This window comes from Acomys russatus, chromosome 8 (genome assembly GCF_903995435.1).
Source record: "Acomys russatus chromosome 8, mAcoRus1.1, whole genome shotgun sequence".
Classification (NCBI taxonomy): domain Eukaryota; kingdom Metazoa; phylum Chordata; class Mammalia; order Rodentia; family Muridae; genus Acomys; species Acomys russatus.
The window spans coordinates 21,425,696-21,449,494 of record NC_067144.1 but is presented as its reverse complement, the minus strand read 5'-3'; the positions used below and the strand labels follow the sequence as shown (position 1 = coordinate 21,449,494).

Here is a 23,799-nt window from a genome sequence, read left to right as displayed (position 1 = left end):
AACCATCAGATTTCTTCGATCCAGTGAAACCACTATCTATTAAATATCTATACAAAGTTCCACCTATGTCAGGTGCAATTATTCAAACCATTGAAATGAAGATAATGGCTCATGGCCTAGTACGTCAGTTCCAAGAAGGCCGTTTTCAAAGTGGACAGAAAACAATAGTGACTACATACATGAATGCCCCAGATAAAGGATGACAGCTTGTTTTCTCACTAATGGTAGAGGCACCAACAACAGGTAGATTAGCAAGAGAAAAGCATACTGATGGTGTGAACCTCAAACAAGCGGGCGTGTCTGTGGTAAGGCACATTTAGAGATCCTACTTGGTGTCCTCATCCTTCTGGGGTGTGGAATAAAGATTTTATATATACACACACACACACACACACACATATATATTAAAGATAATATATATGTATATATTTTATTATGTATACAGTGCTGTCTGCATGTACACCTGCAGGCCAGAAGAGGACATTAGATGACATCATAGATGGTTGTGAGCCACCATGTGGTCGCTGGGAACTGAACTCATGACCCCTGGAAGAGCAGTCAGTGCTCTTAACCTCTGAGCTCTCTCTCCAGCCTGGAATAAAGATTTTTGTGATCAAGTCCAGGGAAAAGGCAGTCAGGATCTACAACCTGCTTTGTGGGAGAAGGAATAAGGAGGGAGTGATGGTATCCTCACGTTTTCTTGCCATTTTCTAAAATGCCAAGGTACTGTACTATAGTGTGTTTGCATCCCAGTGGTATTGGGGTGGTGAGAGCATCTGAATCCTCACTTGTAGTGGATGTAAAGGTTTTTGATTTGATCCCAAGTGTGGGATTTGAAACAGACTTGTGAAGAGCACGTGGTGTTTGTCCACTAGAAGAGGAACTGTCTCTTGCTAGGGGCGTAGTCTTCGCCAACTGATAAACACCCTAGTACAGACTCTGAGAGGGGACGCACGCACGCCCCCAAACAAGTGGTTTGGGCCTTTTGGTTTTGGCGTTGCTTCCTGTCACTCGGCTGTTCATTACTCTGAGACATACCTAGAGCGAACCGCTCCAGAGAATGCTTCAAGGTCCCGGGTTCCAGCTGCTGCTCTGAGCTCTGGCTTTGCTGAATTGCTGGTTGGCTGTTTAATGGGCCTGCTGAAATCCTGACAACAAAAGTGGAATTGCTCCAAGGAATGGAGTCTTAAAAGTCTGCTTCTTCTGTTCCCATTAGTCTCTCTTCTCTCCTGTTTAGGGTAGGTGGGTTGGAGAGGTATAAGCATTAAAGAACCCCCAAAAAAGTAGGCTTGAAAAAGTACAAAGCCTACACTCAATTAGGTTCCAAGCAAGAGTCCTGTCCACCAGAGAGACAGATGACTGTTGCCATGCTCTTACATCTGGGTGCTTCTACACTGAGGGAGAATATTGGTCAAGAACTCTAAATTATACAGGGAGAAAAAAAAAAAAAAGGGTAACAGCTATTACTAGCAACTTGTGCCATCAAGAAGGTAAGATAATTAAGATTAAATACATTAAACAATTCTGGCAGTTATAATAATTTATTTTTGCATTATTTCAAATTATTATTTACAAGTAGTATATATGACTAAGTCTTTAAAAGCCACAGTTCAGGAATATTCTTCTGAGGATGTTTGGCAGATAACCCTCACTTGGTAAACAGCTTTGTCTGCTTCTATGTACACTTGCAACAAACTTACTTCAGATGATCAGATTAAAATTTATTTTTTCTTAGCAAACTATTGCTCAAAAATAAGTCCAGTGTAAAGCTCCACAGCTTCAGAACGGTAGCTCTAACGGCACAGGAGCCCGCGAAGATGGACAGACTTGGGGTTGAATTAATTTGGGTGTATGATGTTTGTTTTCTCCATGAGCTTTTAAAAAAATCCTTTGTTTATTTACTTACTTTACATCTCCATCGGGGCCCCTCCCCCCTCTCAGTCCCACCCTCCCTGCCTCCATCCCTCTCCCCCCTCAGAAAAGGGGAGCCACTCCTACCCTTCCACTGCAGCCCATCAAGTTGCATCAGAGCTGAGCTTGTCCTCTTCCATGGCCTGGTGAGGCAGCCCCATTGGTGTGGGTGGGGGTGGGGTGGGGAGGGCGGGGGGGGGGGCGGGATCAAATAGCAGGCAATAGAGTCCATGTCAGAGACAGCCCCTGCTCCTCTTACTAGAAGATCCACAGGAACCCTGAGCTGCCCACCAGCTACATCTGTGTAGGGGACCTGTGTAGGTCCAGGTCCAGTGCATGCATGGTCCTTGGTTGATACAAGCTTTTTTTTTTTTTTTTTTTAAATGAAGTTTATAATATTTTTTTCTTTCTTTCTTTTCTTTTCTTTTTCTTTTTTTTTCGAGACAGGGTTTCTCTGTGTAACAGCTCTGGCTGTCCTTGACTCACTTTGTAGACTAGGCTGGCCTCGAACTCACAGCAATCCGCCTGCCTCTGCCTCCCGAGTGCTGGGATTAAAGGCATGCACCACCACACCCAGCTTTAACATTTATATATTTTAAAGTACCCCTATAGTTCAAGGAATCGTGCTGGTAGAAAAAAATGGAATTGAGGAATATTATTACTTTATGCATGAAAAGTGCACTGTGTATATGCGTAGTGCTCACGGAGGTCCGAAGAGGGTGCTGGGATCCTCGGGAGCAGAGTTCCTGGTGGCTGTAAGCTGTCCATGTCAGTGCTGGGAACCCAACCCAGGTTCTTTGCAAGAGCATCAAGTGCTCTTAACTACTAACCTTTTGCTCCAGCCATCTTCCTACCCTCCTTCCTTCCTTTTTTCCCTTCTTTGATTCTACATTTTTTTTTTTTTTTTTGGTTTTTCAAGACAGGGTTTCTCTGTTTAGCGTTGGCTGTCCTGGACTTTGTAGACCAGGCTGGCCTTGAACTCACAGTGATCCACCTGCCTCTGCCTCCCGAGTTCATTCTACATTCTGTTTTTCAAGACAGGGTTTCTGTGTGTAGCCCTGGCTATTCTGGAACTCACTCCAGTAGACCAGGCTGGCCTAGAACTCAGAGATCTGCCTGCCTCTTCCTCCCCAGTGCTGGGGTTAAAGGTATGTGCCATCCCCCCTCCACCCTTTTATTTCTTAATAAGAAAGAAGTGATAAAAATTGGGATGGGTTTCCTAATTAAGAAGAAGAAGAAGAAGAAGAAAAAAAGAAATGGTTTTAACTATTTTATTTGTTAAATTTTTTGATGTTGGGAATCAAATCTAGTACTTTCACATGCTAGGTAGGGGTTCTACCATTGACTCCCAGTCCATGCCCTGTGATTTAAGTTTTAAAAGAGAAATATGAAGAGTTTCAGACAATACAGATAGGGCTTTGTGAGGCATCTGGTTTGTACTTTCCCAACTTCAAGGCCTCTGCCACAACACACAGATAATGATTTGCATAACACCAATTACACCAGAGAACAAACAAATCAGCAAGCGCTCAAACGCTCAAATGGCTTGGGCCTTGTCAGTAAAGGTGAGAACAGCTCAGCTCAGGGCAAGTGCTTTTCTAACCCCCAGGCTGCCTTTCTGAGTTCCTAACGTTCTCTTCTGGCATACCTTGACTTCCAGAGTCCTTGTGAAATTTAATTAAAATGAAACAGAAAGTGAGCATTGTAGTTTTTACCTGGCTTGAAAAGAAATGAAACTGTATATTTATACTATTATTTTTTAATTTGGTGCAAAACCAGGGAGCAGAGAGCTGTCGTGGAGACAGAAGCATTTGGGTAATATGGTGTTGAACACAGCAGCCACTCAGTATTTTTTTTTTTTTTTTTCAACCAATTTTATAAACTAAGGAAGAACTGGGCCGAGAGAATTAGACTGGCAAAAAAGATGGGCTAAGAATGATGAGCAGTTTTGCAAACACATACACACCACCGCCAAAAAGCTGCGGGGTGATTATGGAGCCCTGGACCCTGGTTCACCGTTGATGTGAATTGCTTCACTCAGGAGCCTAGCTGACTTCGTCATACACACATTGTTAACACAAGAAGAATATTCATAGTTTAGTGTTCATCATATTAAGGGGCATTTCAAGAGTTGAATTTCCTTACCAAGAAAACAGCATCAGCAACAACAACAACAACAACAACAAAACCTAGAACAATTAACAACCAAACAGAAAAAACAAACCAAACAAACCAACCACCAGAGAAGTGCTGTATCTCTTCCTGCCCTGGCGCGAGGCTCAGATTTCACCCAGTTTCCAAACAGAAAGCAGGAAGAGACTCAGAAGAGCGAGAGAGCTGTCCGTGCCTGCAGAACCCTCTTTCCTGTCCTATTCTCCATGTATTATTAATTTGTATTTCTATTTAACACCAGCTATTAGTTCATCTCTGCCGGACACTAAGCCTTTTCCCAGTGGGAGGAGAGGAGATGGGGTTGCTATTCGTAGGCACCCCTGTGTGTAATGAGGGTGGAGAAAATGAAATAACACCATTCGGCTTCTTTAAAAATGACAGCAATGGTTTGGGGTGGATAACTCAGGCCTGGTTAACATGACCCTCAAGAAGACAAAACCACACAGATAGGTTTCTGGAGTGCTTCATTAAGCCTTCAGCAGTGAGTGTGGGAAAATTGCACAATCAAGAGTCAGTTTTCTCTGCAGTCCTTGTCACACTCGTTTACTGCACTGGTTTGACAATATCTCATATTGTCTTGATGCTTTTACGTAAGTGATAAGCAGGACAGGAGGTGAGGAATACAGAACAGGGCACAGGAGGACCGTCCACATCGTTGCTTTCTTTTCCATTTCCTTGAGGGTGAGGTAGCATTTTGAGATGTTGTTATCAGAGCCTGAGAAGTTGATAACCCGACACAGCAAGAGGAGAGCTGTGGAGAGGGCCGCGGCCCGCTCGCTCACGTAAAGCGTGAGTGCAACTCAGTCATAATGGAAGTTCTTTAATGTTCCTCCTCCAAACCGCTTCCGATCAGAAAAGCCTGGGATCTGTAGGCAAGAAAGAATCCTGTTACGCTGGAGGCAGGAAGACACAGACGCTAAAACTAAACTGTTCCCGGCCTCAGGTTCTTGTGCTCCAGCCGGTTGCTCATTGTGGAACCAGCTCCCTGGGCTTCCACTCAGAAACCCACAGAATGACATATAATAAAAAAGAAGCTCTACAAACATGGAAAACAGGTACCAACAAACAGGTGGCAGCATCATCTGGAGTCTGAAAAAGGATTGATCTCCTAAAATCACCAACTGGACTTTTTATCAGTTGTCTGAATTATGGAAGACTGTAGACAAAAACTGTTGAAGACTGAAATAAATTTTATCCTATCTTCTGCACTTAGGTCACAGTGCCACCTCACCCCTGCATCCTTCTGCACTTAGGTTACAGTGCCACCTCACCCCTGCATCCTTCTGCACTTAGGTTACTGTGCCACCTCACCCCTGCATCCTTCTGCACTTAGGTTACAGTGCCACCTCACCCCTGCATCCTTCTGCACTTAGGTTACAGTGCCACCTCACCCCTGCATCCTTCTGCACTTAGGTTACTGTGCCACCTCACCCCTGCATCCTTCTGCACTTAGGTTACAGTGCCACCTCACCCCTGCATCCTTCTGCACTTAGGTTACAGTGCCACCTCACCCCTGCATCCTTTTGCACTTAAGTTACAGTGCCACCTCACCCCTGCATCCTTCTGCACTTAGGTTACAGTGCCACCTCACCCCTGCATCCTTCTGCACTTAGGTTACAGTGCCACTTCACCCCTGCATCCTTCTGCACTTAGGTTACTGTGCCACCTCACCCCTGCATCCTTCTGCACTTAGGTTACAGTGCCACCTCGCCCCTGCATCCTTCTGCACTTAGGTTACAGTGCCACCTCACCCCTGCATCCTTCTGCACTTAGGTTATTGTGCCACCTCATCCCTGCATCCTTCTGCACTTAGGTTACAGTGCCACCTCACCCCTGCATCCTTTTGCACTTAAGTTACAGTGCCACCTCACCCCTGCATCCTTCTGCACTTAGGTTACAGTGCCACCTCACCCCTGCATCCTTCTGCATTTAGGTTACAGTGCCACCTCACCCCTGCATCCTTCTGCACTTAGGTTACAGTGCCACCTCGCCCCTGCATCCTTCTGCACTTAGGTTACAGTGCCACCTCGCCCCTGCATCCTTCTGCACTTAGGCTATGGTGCCACCTCGCCCCTGCATCCTTCTGCACTTAGGTTACAGTGCCACCTCGCCCCTGCATCCTTCTGCACTTAGGTTACAGTGCCACCTCGCCCCTGCATCCTTCTGCACTTAGGTTACTGTGCCACCTCACCCCTGCATCCTTCTGCACTTAGGCTATGGTGCCACCTCACCCCTGCATCCTTCTGCACTTAGGTTACTGTGCCACCTCGCCCCTGCATCCTTCTGCACTTAGGTTACAGTGCCACCTCACCCCTGCATCCTTCTGCACTTAGGTTACAGTGCCACCTCACCCCTGCATCCTTCTGCACTTAGGTTACTGTGCCACCTCAGCCCTTCATCCTTCTGCACTTAGGCTATGGTGCCACTTCGCCCCTGCATCCTTCTGCACTTAGGCTATGGTGCCACCTCGCCCCTGCATCCTTCTGCATTTAGGTTACAGTGCCACCTCGCCCCTGCATCCTTCTGCACTTAGGTTACAGTGCCACCTCGCCCCTGCATCCTTCTGCACTTAGGCTATGGTGCCACCTCGCCCCTGCATCCTTCTGCACTTAGGTTACAGTGCCACCTCACCCCTGCATCCTTCTGCACTTAGGTTATTGTGCCACCTCATCCCTGCATCCTTCTGCACTTAGGTTACAGTGCCACCTCACCCCTGCATCCTTTTGCACTTAAGTTACAGTGCCACCTCACCCCTGCATCCTTCTGCACTTAGGTTACAGTGCCACCTCACCCCTGCATCCTTCTGCACTTAGGTTACAGTGCCACCTCACCCCTGCATCCTTCTGCACTTAGGTTACTGTGCCACCTCACCCCTGCATCCTTCTGCACTTAGGTTACAGTGCCACCTCGCCCCTGCATCCTTCTGCACTTAGGTTACAGTGCCACCTCGCCCCTGCATCCTTCTGCACTTAGGTTACAGTGCCACCTCGCCCCTGCATCCTTCTGCACTTAGGCTATGGTGCCACCTCACCCCTGCATCCTTCTGCACTTAGGTTACAGTGCCACCTCGCCCCTGCATCCTTCTGCACTTAGGTTACTGTGCCACCTCACCCCTGCATCCTTCTGCACTTAGGTTACAGTGCCACCTCACCCCTGCATCCTTCTGCACTTAGGTTACAGTGCCACCTCACCCCTGCATCCTTCTGCACTTAGGTTACAGTGCCACCTCACCCCTGCATCCTTCTGCACTTAGGTTACAGTGCCACCTCACCCCTGCATCCTTCTGCTACTGCAGACCCTCATTTTGCCTGTTTGGGCTTCTCCTTTTGTATTCAAGTGGACAAGAGAAAGTAAGTTGCCTGTGCCTAGAAAGAGGTTTTCCTAACTTAAAAAAACAAACAAAAAAACCTCTGGGGGGGGGCGGGGATGGGAACCTCTCTTTCAAAACTTAAGGAGTCATTTTACCAAGAAAAGATAGATACCAACCTGATTACCTTCCCTAAAAAAATATCTCTTCTCTATGACCTGCAAGAAACAAAGATTTTAGTGCTTAGCATATTTTACCTGGGATAAGTGACAGGTTACAATGTTCATTAATTCAACTATAGGAAATACTGCCAAATTAAAAGTCTATGGACAGTAAAAGCTATGGACATTTAATACACTGAATTAAAAATCTGGTGCTGAGGCTTGAGAGGTGGCTCGGCAGCTGAGCACTTGTGGCTTTTTATGGGTGCCCAGCACCCACACTGGGCAGCCTACAACCATCCGCAAGCAGCTCTAGGGATCCCAGACCATCTTCTGGCTTCTGCAGGTACCTGCACACATGGGATAATCACAAAAACACATACAGACACACACACACACACTCTCTCTCTCTCTCTCTCTCTCTCTCTCTCTCTCTCTTTTTAAAATCTGGTGCTAATGAGATTGAAACTAATGCCTACTCATTCCACAAGGAAGGAGGGCTACACTAGACATGGGCAGGACGTGGTGCTACTCTGTGACTGTGAGACTCTGTAATCAACTCCAGTCCTCAGGAAGCAGGAGGATCAGGAGTTCAAGGCAAGCCTGGGTAATTCAGTGAGTTTCAGACCAGTCTGGTTTATGTAATAAGACTTTGCCTTAAATGGAAACAAAACTCACAAATAAATAACACATGAAAACTAAATAGCACAGAATAACGTCCCAACAGGTTCCTAGAGTTTTCCAGAAATGAGACAATGCAAATCACTTATTCCCTATGGAGGGGCTGCTATCCTCAAGATGGTGTGCATGCAGCAGCGAGCAACATTTACACGGAAAATATTAATAGCTGAGTGCATAAAGGGCTTTAATCTCTGTTCAGCGCCTTTTGGGAGACAGAGTAGTGAATAATTATATAAAACGCTAAAAAATGGACAAGTATAAATTGTTTTAAGGGGTGGCTCACATATCTTCTTCACAGCCCTAACTGAATTCAATAGCCTTTACTCTTTGCTTAGAGGACGCTAGTGATGGAGTGAGTACGTCAGCAGGTCTTGAGCAATTATTTCAACAGATAAGAGAGATCAAAAGAGGTATTCAGGCTGTGGGGTTTTGGACAAAGGAACAAAAGGACACAGCATTCTACAAAGACTTTAAGCTATCATATGTTAAGTTTAAAAATAACTTAATTGAAGCCATTACCTTATCAAAAAATCTACTGAGCTTGACAGCATTGGAGGAGCCTGCGGCTGAGGACCTTGGGTTTGTGCAATCCTGGAACACAAAGATGCACACAGAAAAGTCAGGAAGGAGGTTCCAGTGCATGCTTCCCTGTGGTGCCTCTCTGTGCTAAATCACTGGAGCTCTCATAAAACACACAGCAATATTCAGATTATGATGTGTGAACAGAAGGCACGAAAGTAAAGCCATTTCATCCTTGCCATTTGGGCGATGTTGGAGGATATGGAGTCAACGCACCCACAGAATTATTAGCAGTTTGTTAGCAAAACTAAGGGACTGATTAGGAGTCACACAAACAGGACACACTTATTTAAGACCAGGAACTAAGTGTTCAAGTATTTAAGTACTATGTGGTCTGCATAATAGTTGGAAGATAAAAATAAGATTTAGGCAAAGTAAGATTTAGTTAAAGAACAAACAGCTGCTAAGGATTTCTCCATTACTTCAATACCACAGACACACTTGTTTTGATAATAATAATAATCAAGAGATATATTGTTATTATTTAGTATGATTCTTTACTTAGGAAAGCACATAGCTCAGAGGAGGTGGCACAATCTGGGACACTAAGTCACCACAACGGCTTGTGAATGTCACTGCTACATCATCTTTGCTTGTCACCAGTGCTGGCCTTCTCAGGAGATGGAGTCGGCTTTGATGTTTACCTCAAATGCCATCCAGTCCAAACTGTGCAGACACCATTCAGGCTCTTTGGGGAAGATAAATGTCTTGTATGCATCTGTGGGCTCTCTGTGCCCCTTGAGGAATTTCTGAGGTGACTCTTGCTGTATTTAATAATGCTGCTTGGCAACAGCCAGGCCCACAGATTTCCTTCTAATACATTTAGAAACAACTTCTTCTTTGGTTCAGACACAGCATTTCAAGAATCAAACATTAAACAACAGCCAGAAATGACAATAGCTCCCTATCCCCCACCCTACCCGGGGACAGGGAGGAGGGGAAGCTGACTGACTGTAATTACAATAGTTTCCAAAGATCATAAACTACTAGGGAAAGCAGGAACCCTGGAAGCTAGTAACTGTGTTCAAATGCCTGTGCCAACACTTCAGATTGCGTAACCTGCTTAAGTCATTATGGCTCTAACATTGGCCTTATGCATTTGTGAAATGGGGATGACTCCACTCAGAGGTCTGTGAAAATCAAAGAAGTACTGCCTGCCAGTCACGTAGCAGACACTGGAACATCAGCTCTCCTCTTCATTGTAAGAAAATGCTATCAGATTGAATTTTTAAGTACAAAAATATTCACTATAAACATAAAGATTAAGTACCCTGGCACATCACTGTGCACACTGCTGTATTTGCAGTAATGTTTGGATGTTTAGACACATGTCTGCACTTGTTCAGACAGACAAGAAATCAGCCTTAGACCTAAAAACTAGATGTTTTTGTAAAATGGGTATTGATCATCTCATCATCAGAATGTTAAATAATGACTGAGTTAAAATTACTAAAAAAAAAAAACAACAACAAAAAAACCCAACTAAATCAAACAGTGAACAAATAAGTTTCCATCTCCCCCATCAAAATTAACTACTGGGCTCCACGATTCAAGTTGAGCAGAAAATCTGAAACTGGATGTCATTTTAGGATGACAGTGTGGGAGCTGAAGGAGGCACCTGCCATCCATCACGGCTGAGGGAAAGCCTGAGAGTTAGCAGCTCTGGATAGCTTGTCTGGATGTGGAAAATCACTAAACAGACACGCATGGGAAAAGTACTGCACACGCTAACCGTAGGCTAGGTGCATTCAAGTAACTTGCACTTACATAGACAGAAACATGTAATATATGCATGTTAGGTTTAAGTAAATTCATACAAGCAAGAGTGAGCTAGCACTAATGTATAGCACTCGGACTAGCCTCAGTCTGAGGTTTTATATTTACTTGTTGACTATTTTAAATTCCCGTGATCACTGTAGTTCTGTGCATCCTCATTACCCACTTCTATCATTGTTTGCTGTGTTCTTGAAGGCTACACTGACAAACCAAACACATGTTGTATGTAAACTCTTGGGAGATTCTCAGTGCTTAAGTCCTACTGCTTACCTTTTTAATTTTATTTTTCTAACAACTGAAGTTGCCCTAGCCTCTGTAAGCTCAGGAGGAGGAGTATGTGTCTAGCTGGTTGTCACAGACACCAGTAGGCACTGGACAAAGATACATTTAGAAACATGCTAAAGTTACTACTGGAACTAATTATGTGTATTTAATGGCAAATTACCCTTTGAAAACAATGTGCAAATAAAGTAACATCAGCATTAATTCTACAGAGATAACATCTTTATATAAGCTATATGGTAGGAATCCTCTGGAATACTATGGTCCAATACTGACTACCCAGGGTGTTTACATTGAGCATTCCACGGTGACAGCTGCAAAAAGGAGACACATTCCACTGCACAATAAAATATAAAAAAAAAAAATGATGGCAGGCAGAGGCTGAGTCAGACATGGGGGTAGAGGCAGTGTTTATAGATGTTGATTCATCAAGCAAAAAAATAATCAGACTCACTAGAATAGTCCAAAATAAAAGTACTGGCAAAGGCTGTAAGACAGTGATGAAGTATTTTTCTCATGTATTAGGTCCAACAGCACATTAAAAAAAACAAACAAACCAAAAAACAAGTAATTAACAGAGTACTGGTGCTCCTGCCAGCATTATGAACACAAAGCTTTAACTTGAAGACTAGTCATTAAAAAAATGTTCATAGGTGATATTTGTTATATAAATATGCCGGGAGCTTTGGATAACTTGGAATAGATGATTTCAAACATTTCACACTGCCAGCATTTTACATTTTAGTTGAAGGATAATCAAGTGGGAAACAGGCTTAACTGAACAACCCAGGCTCTACAGTAGGAACACCTTATTTGGCTGTGATGACATGCCTCTCTGTCTTCATCTTTAAGATGGAGGTAAGAGTGCCTACGTTCAAAGGTTGCTGAGAGGATGGTGCGTGGGGCATGGCCATCGGTACTATTGACAGCCGGCACTGCACAGCTGGAGTGACGTGTGCTCACGGTGTGGCAATCCTGCTTGTGAATGATGATAACATGTCTATCTCTGAGGCTGGGGGCAAGGACTTCTTTTGGGTGACGTAGCCTGTTTTTATGAGCTCTGTGTCCTAGCCTCATTGTTCTAATTAAACTAGCCATCACAGAGAGGGTCTATGTGCAAAACTCACCAGTCCTTTTGATGCACTCCTCATTTACAGTTTGTAACTTGCTCATATCTGTGTGTGCCCTTCAAGATGAACTGTGTTGTAAGAAGTTAACAGGCTCTTTCTTCCTATTTATTTTATAATTAAGTAAGGGTCTCTCTGTGTAGCCCTGGCTCTCCTGTAAATCACTCTGTAGACCAGACTAGCCTCAAACTCAGAGATCTACCTACCTCTACCTCCAAAGTGCTGTGACTAAGAGGTTTTTTTCCTTTCAAAAATAACAACAATAACCAATGTATAGTATCACCTTAATTGATATGATTATTTTGAATTTGGTATCCTTTTAAAGTTTTCTCAAAAAAGAGTCTATGAATTGTTCTATTCACAGACTATAGTCTGAGGGTTCCAATAGCTCAGTGTGCAAGTTCATAGTGAAAGAGAGCCTCATGTGACAGGCCAGGTATGCTGGCTTTGATCTGTTTTGTATTTGGATTGGTGAGCCTCTGCTTTGAGTATAAAGCTTCTTTGCCTGGGATATAACCCAGACACACATCAGTGAGAATACATACCAAGTTAATCTCTTCAGCATTGAAGTCCTCAGCCAAGAAAGCAGTTCTAATTAAAACTTCATGGCGCTTGGCTTCATGGATCTGGTCCAGTTTAGTCCCTATTACCAACAGTGGGATTTGGTTATCAGCAAACTGTTCTCGGTCATAATCCCTGTGATAAATAACCGTGAAGAGGTGAATAGAATTTACCTTTCCAATGCAGATGTGTAATATGTAAATCTAAGATGCTTACACAATTTTAGTGATAATTAACTGACTGCTGCTCATCATCACCTGTAAATCTTTTTTTTTTCTCCTAATTTCTTCCACGTACCTATTCACTATCAACCCATCATCTACTGAAATCCCAACTACTCATCTTGTTATTCAAAGTCTGTTCCTGTGTGTCTTCATAACTGATAACTCGGGTCATTGAGGGCCTACCAAATACACTGTGAACATGTGACTTCACTGTCCACAATGCACTGTCTTCAACAAGTAGCAGCTTTAAAAATTTTCAGTGTAAAAGCAGAAAGTAGATTTAAAGCTCAGTGTATGGAAAGCCCAGGAGCCTAGCATGCAATGTAGGCACTTCACAAGTTCTCTAACTTGAGTATGTATGACCAAGCTATGAGCAGTTAAAAGGCAAGAAACCGAGTACCAAATCATCATCCTAACATGACAGTCATGAGAGACAGGATCGACCATCAGATGCTCTTAGGGTTAGAAAGGGGTCTGTTAATTCATTTTCTTTCCAGTTCTACCCAAAGGATTGAGTAGCAATACACATGAGAGTTCTCATTACCGAAAGGAACATAAAGTCCATTGTTGTTAATTAATTGAAATTCGATTTGCCTATCAGAAGCAAAGTAGATCTGGAATTCTGACACGTTGTAAGCTCAATTTACAGCAGTCAGCAAAATCTGCTTTGGAGCAATCAATACTGTATAATCCAGTCAATAACCCACTTGAACACAGCTACTTTTTGGTCTGAGCACTTTTCTTTCTTTCTGAGTAATCTAAACTGGGATAGGAGGAGAGCGTCACATACCCCATCTCTCCACCCTCCACGAGATCTTGCAGAGCCTCGGCACCCTTCCGTCTCAGAACACAGCTGTTTTAAACTACGTAACCCATCTCATACAAATATCACCATCTGTTTTATCTGCACTGAAGCCAATAACAGCTCAAGTTCAAGGCCCTGAACCAGCACCTTCCTACCTACACACTCCTGACTTAGGAGACATGGTTTGGACTGAAATTTAAATTACTAGAGAATGAGATTTTCAGGATTATTTCTTTTTCTTCTATTCACAAATTCTCTCGCGAAGTTTAGTGTTTTCTATCAAATAACATCTTTGACACACATACTTTCTGCTATTTAAATTCTTATATAATCTCCCATAGACTACTGTGTAAGTATATCTATGTTGCACTCTCATTTTTCTTTTTAGCTTTTCATTTTTTAAAGAATTATATTCGTTGAACCACAAATCTATACAATGACTCACCACTTAAATATTAATTTTAAAGAAAATTATACCACATTGACTTTGGTTTTCCTTATCACCCTTTTTCATAAAAGCTATACACACGTGACATTAGATCTTGAAATCATTTTAAAATCATTATGTGAAAAACCGATGAAGAATTTTATTATAGACAGATACAGCCAATAATCCCATAAAGTAAAAAAAGAATTATTTTATATGCACAATAACCCTTTGAGAAACAAAAGCAAAAACTGTTCATCTTTTCAATACTATAACTGAAAATAAGATTTAAGATTCAAGGAATAAAACTTACAAGATACAATAGCACTTTCGATTTGCTGTTTCATTCTTTAAAGTGGTGCTAAGGATTGATCCGAGGGCCTCATGCACTCTAGGGCAACGCTCTACTGAGCTACAGCTACAGCCCTTTTAACGGGTTCTGTATGCACACACGAGCACGCACCATTACCCTCTCCCTTACACAGCATAAGGCCTTGTTTTAATCCTTTGTAAATCCCTCTATTTCCTACACAGAAGCATTCCTGATTTTTTTCTCATTTAGCAAAGTCCTGATGCTTTTTCAAATAGCTGAGTAGTCCAGTATATGCTAGACCGTTATTTATTTAACGAATTTTCTTTTGGACCTCAGAGTTGCTTCCAGATCGTTTGCTGTTACAAATAACGCAGCAACGAAGCACCCATGCACTACTGTCTAACACATGTGCAGGTGCACCTCTCGGACAAACGGAAGCTGCAGTGTCAAAATGCAGCTCAGTTACACATCTGTAATTGTTACTGTCACCTTTAATTCCTTAACACCGATGCAGATACAGTCTGGTATAAACAGTCTCCTACTTGTGGCTTAAGAATAAATTTCTTAAAAAAATTTCTAAAAGAAAAAAAAAATCAATGAAACTAAAAAAAATTTTGAAAAGACTAGAAATCATCAAACTAGTAGCAGGTCTAAAGGGAAACAAAAGAAAGCACAATGAAAAAACACAGCCATTGCAGACTACAAAAAGATAATGAATAGTATTATAAACAACCCTGCTCACAGATGTTCAGTAACTTAACGGAAATGCATGAATCCTTTAAAGCTCAAATTAGCCAAGTCCACTTGAGACAAAACAAAGTACATGTACCATCCATTAACTATTAAAAAAAAAAATTGAATCTGAAGTTGAAAACCTATCCAAATGAAATAGCCAAAGTCTCATTGGTAAGAAGAAATAACATCAAATAAATACAATATTTTCCCAAAAATAGGAAAGGAAGAAGCTTTGAGTTTAACATTATTCTCAAATCAAATAGGCCAAAGACATTATAAGAACAGAAAGTGTAACCAATATTCCACATGAACACAGAACAAAAAAACTGGAAGAAAACATTAAATCAAGCTCAGCAACATATACAAGGAAAGAAGGAACACATTGTGACCATGGAATGACAGGGTGGTTCATATCTAAACTCAGACAAGTTCTACCACACTAGCAATGTGTAGAAGAAATCTGATGGTCATAAACACACACACACACACACACACACACACACACACACACACACACACACACACACACACACACACACACACCCCTTCATTACTTTTGGGTTATTGTGACCAAGTACCTGACAGGAGGAAAATCTTTTGTGTTGGCTCATGGTTTCAAAGGAAGTAGACACATAGATCAACAGGACAGAGGACAGAGGTTGACCTGTACAAATATGGTCAACTGACTTTGTCAGAGGACGAAGGCAACTCAATGGAGATAGAATAGTCTTTTCAACAAAGGATGTGGGGACAAGTAAACATTCAAATTTAAAATTAAGCCCAAATCACACTTATATAAAATTAAAGCAGACTATAAATCTAATATAAGTCCCATATTATAAAACATATAGAAGAAACACAGGAGAAAATCTGTATGATCTGAGATTAAGCAAAGAGTTCTTAGATGTGATACCAAGAGCAAAATCCAGAGTAGAAAAACTAAGTAATTAGGTTTCATCAAAATAAAAACCACCGCCATGAAAGATGCCAGTCAAATAATGGAAAGACCCTGTAGAGGCTAAAACAGAACTAATCACACTTCTTACAAAGGATAATTTGCGAAGCACATTCCCAGGATTGCAATCACACTTAAAACCAACTGTAAAGTAATTTTCCGGGCTTACCCATTCGTCACCAGGACTCCAGTTGGAACCGAATCCCTATTGAGAACTTCCAGTGACCAGCGGTATAAGTTTTGAGATGACTTCTTATTTGTTAAGTCGTGTACTAAAATAATGCCTGAAATAATCAGGTAACACGATGTCAGTACCCATCAGTCCCTCTTACTTTACAGTCAACAAAGGCAAGTAAGTACAGATCATAAGTGGCTTAGCGATCTAGAATTCAACTATGGCAACACAAGCAGACACTGATTTCAAAATGTCCTTTACAAACACAAATAACTAACTAGAAAGTGTTGCCACTAATATACTAATATACCTTAAAATGTCTTTCTTTTTCCTTCCAAAGGCTTACAGAATGTCATGAAATATTCAGATTGCATTTTTACTCTTCATCCCGCAGCCCCGGAGTGCCTACTTCAGGCTTGGAACTGCTTATACAGGCACTTTACCAATAAAGAACATTATTTATTAACAGATTACATTATTCAAAAGTCACATTGCTTCTGGACTGGTAAAATACATTAAAATGGCTCACTTTAGTTTTTTATAACTGTTATTTTTCCTTAAAAAGACAAAAACAAAAACAAGCCGGAAGCGACAGCAGACAAAGTAGGTAATTATTATAATAAAATGGAGCTAAAAGAAAAACTTCAATGCCTGTTGGAATTTAGAACATCATCTTGAAATACACGAACCATAGACTTTCAAATTCTTTTTTAAGTTAAAACAATTTTTTAAGAATTTCATGAGTATAACATTTACATAATCTCACCGTTTCTGCCCTCCCCTCCAACTTTTCCTGTGTCCTCCTATTCCCTCTCATGTGCATGCCCCTTCTTCAGCCACTGCTGCATATATAGGCGCTTGCAATACAGCATGCAATACAGTGTGCGGAGTCTCCTGGTGTTGCTTGGGTGTGTACATGCTCAGGGCTGCGCACGTGAAGCTGAACAACCTATCAGCGAACCATCCCTGGAGAAGACTGGGTCTCTTTCAGCGGCCATTAATTGCCTTGTTGCTTTTCAGCTAGGGCTGGGGCCTTGTGAGATTTATTCCATCCACAGTGGCAAGTTACCTGATGTCACTGCGCAGGTCTTGTTCAGGTGAATATATTTTTGAGGTAGCAAGAATTTGCAGTCAAGTGTTCTGACAGTAAAATGTGAGAGGAATGTAGCAGAGTAAGATCTCACAGGGCAAAAGAACGAGAGACTCTCACGCACGCTAACTAGTAGATGGGTAATAAACACCTTTAATGTTATCTCTTGAAAATCTTTAGGGAAGGCTTTTGAGCGCTTAAGGGTGTTTGAACACCCTTTTAAAACTCTTTTCTTCATTTATGCTGAAGTGATGTTTTATAGAACATGAGCTAGAAAAGTTAAGACTATACTCTAGTGAGACTATATTCTAATTTAAGGAGCCAGAGACACTTCTTGGGCTTTCTGCTGAGACCAGCAGGCTAGGTGGTCAGAGTGGGGAGTAGGAGAGGGAACTTACTTCCAGGTATGTTTCATCTGGGGTGCTTACAGAGGCCGCGGAACTACTAAGGGGTCATGAGGAGGCAGTTAAAGGGAGGTGAGAGAGAATGGGCTGGTATTAAGGGTTAAAGAGAATACGGGGACAGGAAGGGCTAAGCTTGGGTTGGAGTGGAAGAGCAGGGTTGAGGTAGGAGTACGGAGAGGGATGACTATCACTAAAGACCTTTGGAAAGGATACATGGGTACCTACTACTGTTGAGCTTCTAAGATGGATATATATTACACACATATACCTAAGGAGTAAAACGAAGGGACCTTGTAACAAGGCGACGAGGCCCTGGCTAGACACCAGAGGCTAACAAGATAGAATGTGAAATACACATTTAAACCAAGAGTTGTAAGCGCATCAGGGCTCTCACAATAAGATTAGCCCGGCATGTCATGGCACTTCATATCAAACGATCAATACTTCTAGGCCACTAAGACAGGAGAAATGAAAATCTTTTACCATTTACAGAGTTGTAGAACACTGCTCGTGTGCTTTTCACACTGCTGGCACTGCCCACAGAGCCTCCAACATCCCATAGTTCTATATAGTAGGTCTTCTCTTCAGGGGTTCCTTCTTTGTAGTCATGAACCTAATAGATTGATTAAAATAATTATTAAAGCCACCGAACATTGTGGTGAGCGCCCTCTCCCAGTGTGGAGCAATGGCCTGCCTACCAGCATCCTGCTCGGACTGTGTCACCTCTGTCTGTCTTTGCACTTTCCTCTCTTTACTATTCCAACTCCCCCCATGCTTAACAAGAACATCTTTTTACAACTCCCCCCCTACTTCCCAGCACAGCACAGGTCCCACGACCCATCCTGACACTTTCCATCATGCTCCACCTCCCTCACCATGGCATCCATCTGACAAAACTCCAGTCTTGGCAATAGCCTCTTCTTCCTCTATTCTGAACCCAAAATGCAGCTTCCTGAATGCAGAGCTCAGAAAACTACATCCTGGCAGACTGAATTCAAGTATGCCCCGGAGCATCCTTTTATCAGTTCTGCTGCCCACTTTCCTTTCTCTGATAATAATTTCATACCTTCTTATTCCTTTTGAAATTTCCAGGATCTCTTTTCTGGACCAAATAATAATAAAAATAAAAAAAGAACTTCCTCCACCCGCTCTTTCTATCTCCCTGACTGAACGTCCATAGGATTACTTTCCTCCTGCTGTTACCTTGGGCTGCCTGGGCCTCTAGGGTTAAATTTGGCTTCTCTGTGCTGTAAATCCCCTTCCATTTCATCATGCAGAGATGCAGTTATACCAGTTATCCCCAATTTCCAGCACGGCATTTCCTCCTCTGCAGGACCATTCTCGGCAACATACAAATATGTCTTGTCTTCCCACTACTACCGGGCTGTTTCTCTGTTCATTTTCACAGAAAAGACCCCTCCAAAGTGATCTATCTCCAGCTCTATTTTGTCCTCACTTTTTTCACTGTAAATGTGTTTTTGAGAATACATGAGCAGCACATTTACAACATTTCCATCCTTCCCTCTCCTCCTCTGCAGTTCCTACTGTGTCCGCCCCGAACTCCTTCTCAAATTCATGACTTCAGTTCCATGCACACACACGCATGTGTGTGTGTGTGTGTGTGTGTACATACAGCCTACTGAGTCAGTTTACTGTTCTTGTATGCAGATTTGTTTAGAGTTGCCCCCTTGGGATTGCCTAGCCTAGTGGGGGTTCTCCCTTTCTTAGCAGTCATCCAGGGCTGGGACCTTGTCAAACTTCCTCCATCGACACTGGCACACCAACTGGTAGCATAATGTAGGTCTGATTTAGGTATAAATACTGTTGAGATTTCATGGGTGTAGTTTATGATTTTTTCATACATGTGTATATAGTAACTATTATTATTTGAGAGGCACAGACCATGATGTACGTGTGGCGGCCAGGGCACAACTTGTGCACGTCAGTTCTCTGCTTCTACAGGGTGGGTGCCAGTGATCAGACTCAGGTGGTCAGGCTCAGCAGAAAGCACCTTTATATGCTGTGCAATCTTATTGGCCCTCACATTCTCTTTTTCAAATATTTGTTTATTTTTATTTTACGTGCCTAAGTGTTTTGCCTCCATGTATGTATATGTGTCACGCACATTCCGGGTACCCACAGAGGTCGGAAGAGGGCATCAGATCCCCTGGAATCACAATCTCTTTACATCTTTCTTGATGACCTTTGCACAATCTGTTAAACTATTTCTGATCAAGATCACCAATTATTTCCACATCACGAATGCCAATAGCTGAGTGAGTTTTCACTCTATTCCGTCATTTATTCACCTCTGTGCTTTGCAGTGTTTCTTCACTTAGCTTCTGTGACACCCACTTTGGGGGTTCCTTCCATTCCACTGACTAGTCTTTTTCACTGTCACTTAGGCTCTTCTTACTTCTGTCATTTTTATTGTTGGGGCGCCCTACTAGTTCTTCTCTATCAATTCCTGCTCTTTGGACATTTCATCTACTCTTCTGATTGTAAATGTCTTCTGTGTGTTGTGAATCTACAATTTATACAAATCCTGGGAATTTTAGACTACTGTATTAACCGGGCTACCACCAGGAATTTTAGACTACCGTATTAACAGGGCTACCACCAGGAATGTCTAAAAAAGATATCCTGTCTTCTTCCCAACCATTCCTCTCCCAGCTTTCCCAGTCTTAATGGAAGGCAATCCTTTTGTTGAGATATCACAGCTGGGTGTGGTGGCGCACGCCTTTAATCCCAGCACTCAGGAGGCGGAGGCAGGCCGATTGTTGTGAGTTCAAGACCAGCCTGGTCTACAAAGTGAGTCCAGGACAGCCAAGGCTACACAGAGAGACCTTGCCTCAAAACACAAACAAACAAAACAAACAAACAAACAAACAACCAGAGAGAGAGAGAGAGAGAGAGAGAGAGAGAGAGAGAGAGAGAGAGAGAGAGATCACTGATATCTTCCCAATAACTTGGGTCAAAAACTTAGGAGTGACTGACTCCTTCCCAATTCCCCACCTAGTCCATCCACAAATTCTGTTCCTTTGATCTTAAAAATGTGCCCAGGCTTTAATCTGTCACCATCTCAATTCTTACCATTTAGGTCGATGCCTCTGTTTACTCCTTTGCCTGGATTGACTAACATATGGTTTCCCTACTAGAAGCATTCCCCACATAGTAGAGGGATTATCTTAAATCCAAATGAATTCATCTTTACCTTCTGCCCAAACCATCCAATGGCTTTCTCAGTCATAACCCCTTTCACGGCCTCTGTTTACCCCTCAGGACCTAGGCTTCATTGCCTGTTTAACTACTCAAATATTTACTGTTTAGGAACACATTCTGATATACAATAACCAAATATATGATGGTTCAAGGGTTGACACCAGACTTTTCGAAGGAACTTAAAAATAAATATATAGAGCCAGGTGAGTTGTACTTACTTGTAACCTCTAAAGATATTGAGGCCCTAAAGGTTTGTTTGTTTGTTTGTTTGTTTTTTGAGACAGGGTTTCTCTGTGTAGGCTTGGCTGTCCTGGACTCCCTTTGTAGATCACGCTGGCCTTGAACTCACAGTGACCCACCTGCCTCTGCCTCCCTAGTACTGGGATTAAAGGCGTGCATCATCATGCCCGGCCCGGCACTAAACATATTGATGTAGGAGGATTATGCATTTGAAGTCGGCCTTGTCTGGACTGTGGGACCGTTAGTCACCACACCTCAGTACTCTCTCCTTCCCCCAAATGAAAAATACACATGGCAAGCCAGCAGAACTAGGTTCTTAGGAGTGAGCCCTAGGCATCTAAATCTCCAAATGATTCTGCTGTAACTGGGCTGGAGATCTGCTGGTTCTACAGAAGGGAACTCTGCTGGTGGCAGGCTTATACACAATTGCCACGAACCAGCCCTCGTGTTGCCGAGCCTCTGATGCACTATGTATCTCTAAAACATCTACTGCCTTTAAAAGAAAAATGATGAAAAAGACAACGCAACTGTTAAAAAGATGTCATAAAATCCACTAACCCTCACATATTACGCTCCAAAAAGTGCTTTGTATTTTGCTGTATTCATTTGTTTAGCTCTAAAGCCTTTTGCCAGGAAACCAGGTTTTTTTTTTTTTTTTTTTTTTTTTTTTTTTTTTTTTTTTTTTTTTAAGATGGTTTCTCTGTGTGGCCCTGGCTGTCCTGGACTCGCTTTATAGACCACACAGGCCTCAAACTCACAGAGATCCACCAGCCTCTGCCTCCCTGGGTGCTGAGATGCGCCACTGCGCCTGGCTCAGGAAAACATTTAAATACATGTGTGGCACTCTCTAGATACTCACACTGACATTAAGAAGATAAAACAAAGACAACAAGATAGAAAATGATACGAGCAAGTTACAGACCCTGAACCTTCTTTTAGAGAATGGAAGTTAACATTGTACACTGCAACAAAAAGCACTGCTATTTTGCTACATGACGTAAGTGACTGACATCACGTGACTACGCCAAATCACCAAAGTAAAACAGGCTACCCTACATGATGTCTGTTAAGAACCCGTGGAAATACATGTCCTATTTTATAAAGACTCTAAGCAAAACTATTTAAATAGAAAGAAAGTGATCTGTTATGAACAAGCTTCGCCTCTTCCACAAACCCCTCCTGATCTTGCCCTTCTCTCACACGCAAGTCAGGGCATGTTACGTCTTCTTTCTACATGTTTCTATAACTCTCTACTTTGCTGTCATCTTACTGTCTGCACCGTCTTAGCCAACACCCAGCATCTCCTTTATCACACTCTGTGCCCGAGAGAGCAGGGGTCAAGTACTCTTCTTCTCCAAATCCCTAGAAAATAGTGCGACCCTTAAAACATGTTTGTCAAATTAATATATTTATATTATGTTATCCCTCAATGTTTTATTATATTTAGTTTACTTATAATTTTCTCTTTTTCTTAGGTAGAGCTATGAAATGAAGTAAATCAGAGTAAGAACTTTGTAAAAACAAAAACAAAAACCAAAAAACAAAACAGAGACTCCTGGGCCATCCCTGAAGCTTCTCAGACAGGATCAAACACCTGTATTTTTGTAGCCCTGCGATGCCTGCTGGCCAGCACACTCATACTCACAAGCCGCTGTGATGAGTCATCTATACTTTCCTCTACCAGGGAATACCTTCTCAATCCAAAGTTTTTCAAATTTCCTTCTAGAATTAGAAGAAAAGGTATTTTTTTTCCTTCCCAACTGGCTTAATTAATACTCAAAAAATGAATCCATATGCAATGAGTCCTAAGAATGGAAAGTACAGTTTACAAGAAAATTAACACTATACTAAGCAAGGCTCTTGACACAGTCTGTGGCATCGGCTACTACATTAAGAGTCTATTATACCTAACGGAAAGAAGAAGTTATTTGATTTGCTTTTGTTGTTTGTTTTTAAACTTAGATCAAGTCACCAAGGATCTGGGAGTTAAAGACAATCAGGGCTTCATGGCAATGTAGACTGGCTTTCTCAATAGGAAGCAGGAATATATTTGTGAATCATCGAATGGAGAACAGAAATCCTCCCCAGTTGGGCGTCCCTCTTACGTTCCTACTGAGCAACACACCTCAGTGACATATGGGCTCATTTCACTTCAGTATGTCAGTGGAACTTTTTTCCCCCTCTTCTATTCTTGTTCAATTAATTTTAAATAATAGCAAAGACAGTGCTGGAAGATGTTGGGTAGTACAGTCAGCCCTATGGTTCTCTCCAATTAGGGCAGCTCTCTCCACCCCTTAGTCTAGGAGGAGTGTATCAGCAAAGTCTTGCTTCATCAGACTTAGCCTTCTTGGTCCTCCAGTGTCAGTGGAACTTTTAAAAGGAAATAAAGTCCATAAAGATAATAATACACAGCGAAAAGGAAAAGACTCTAACAAGTTCAAATCAGTAAGTGCCTGTAGAGTTCCTTCTACAAAGAAAGGGACAGTAGGGAGACTTAGGAGAGAGTTGGAAGAAAAAGAGAGGCAGGAGAAACAGTAACTAAGAGATGCGACAAGCCAGGTGTGGTGGCGCACGCCTTTAAACCCGGCACTCAGGAGGCTGAGGCAGGTTGATCTCTGAGTTCGAGGCCAGCCTGGTCTACAAAGCAAGTCC

General features: G+C 42.4%; 1 protein-coding gene and 1 non-coding gene across 2 annotated transcripts in view; both read right to left on the bottom strand.

The window, feature by feature from the left end:
• Window positions 1–4,530: 4,530 nt before the first annotated feature.
• Window positions 4,531–23,799, bottom strand: part of Rabl3 (RAB, member of RAS oncogene family like 3) — a 29,852-nt gene continuing 10,583 nt past the window's right edge. Inside the window, exons 3-8 of the mRNA XM_051149891.1 lie at window positions 18,169–18,298; window positions 16,186–16,300; window positions 12,542–12,692; window positions 8,752–8,823; window positions 7,570–7,608; window positions 4,531–4,949 (exon numbers count right to left, since the gene is read on the bottom strand). Of these exons, the coding sequence (XP_051005848.1) occupies window positions 4,884–4,949; window positions 7,570–7,608; window positions 8,752–8,823; window positions 12,542–12,692; window positions 16,186–16,300; window positions 18,169–18,298 (573 nt within the window). The 3' untranslated portion in view covers window positions 4,531–4,883. The remainder of the gene's footprint in view (window positions 4,950–7,569; window positions 7,609–8,751; window positions 8,824–12,541; window positions 12,693–16,185; window positions 16,301–18,168; window positions 18,299–23,799) is intronic.
• LOC127193545 (small Cajal body-specific RNA 4) lies at window positions 23,380–23,507 on the bottom strand. Its single transcript, XR_007831179.1, has one exon. It is a non-coding gene; the product is annotated as a small Cajal body-specific RNA 4 (non-coding RNA).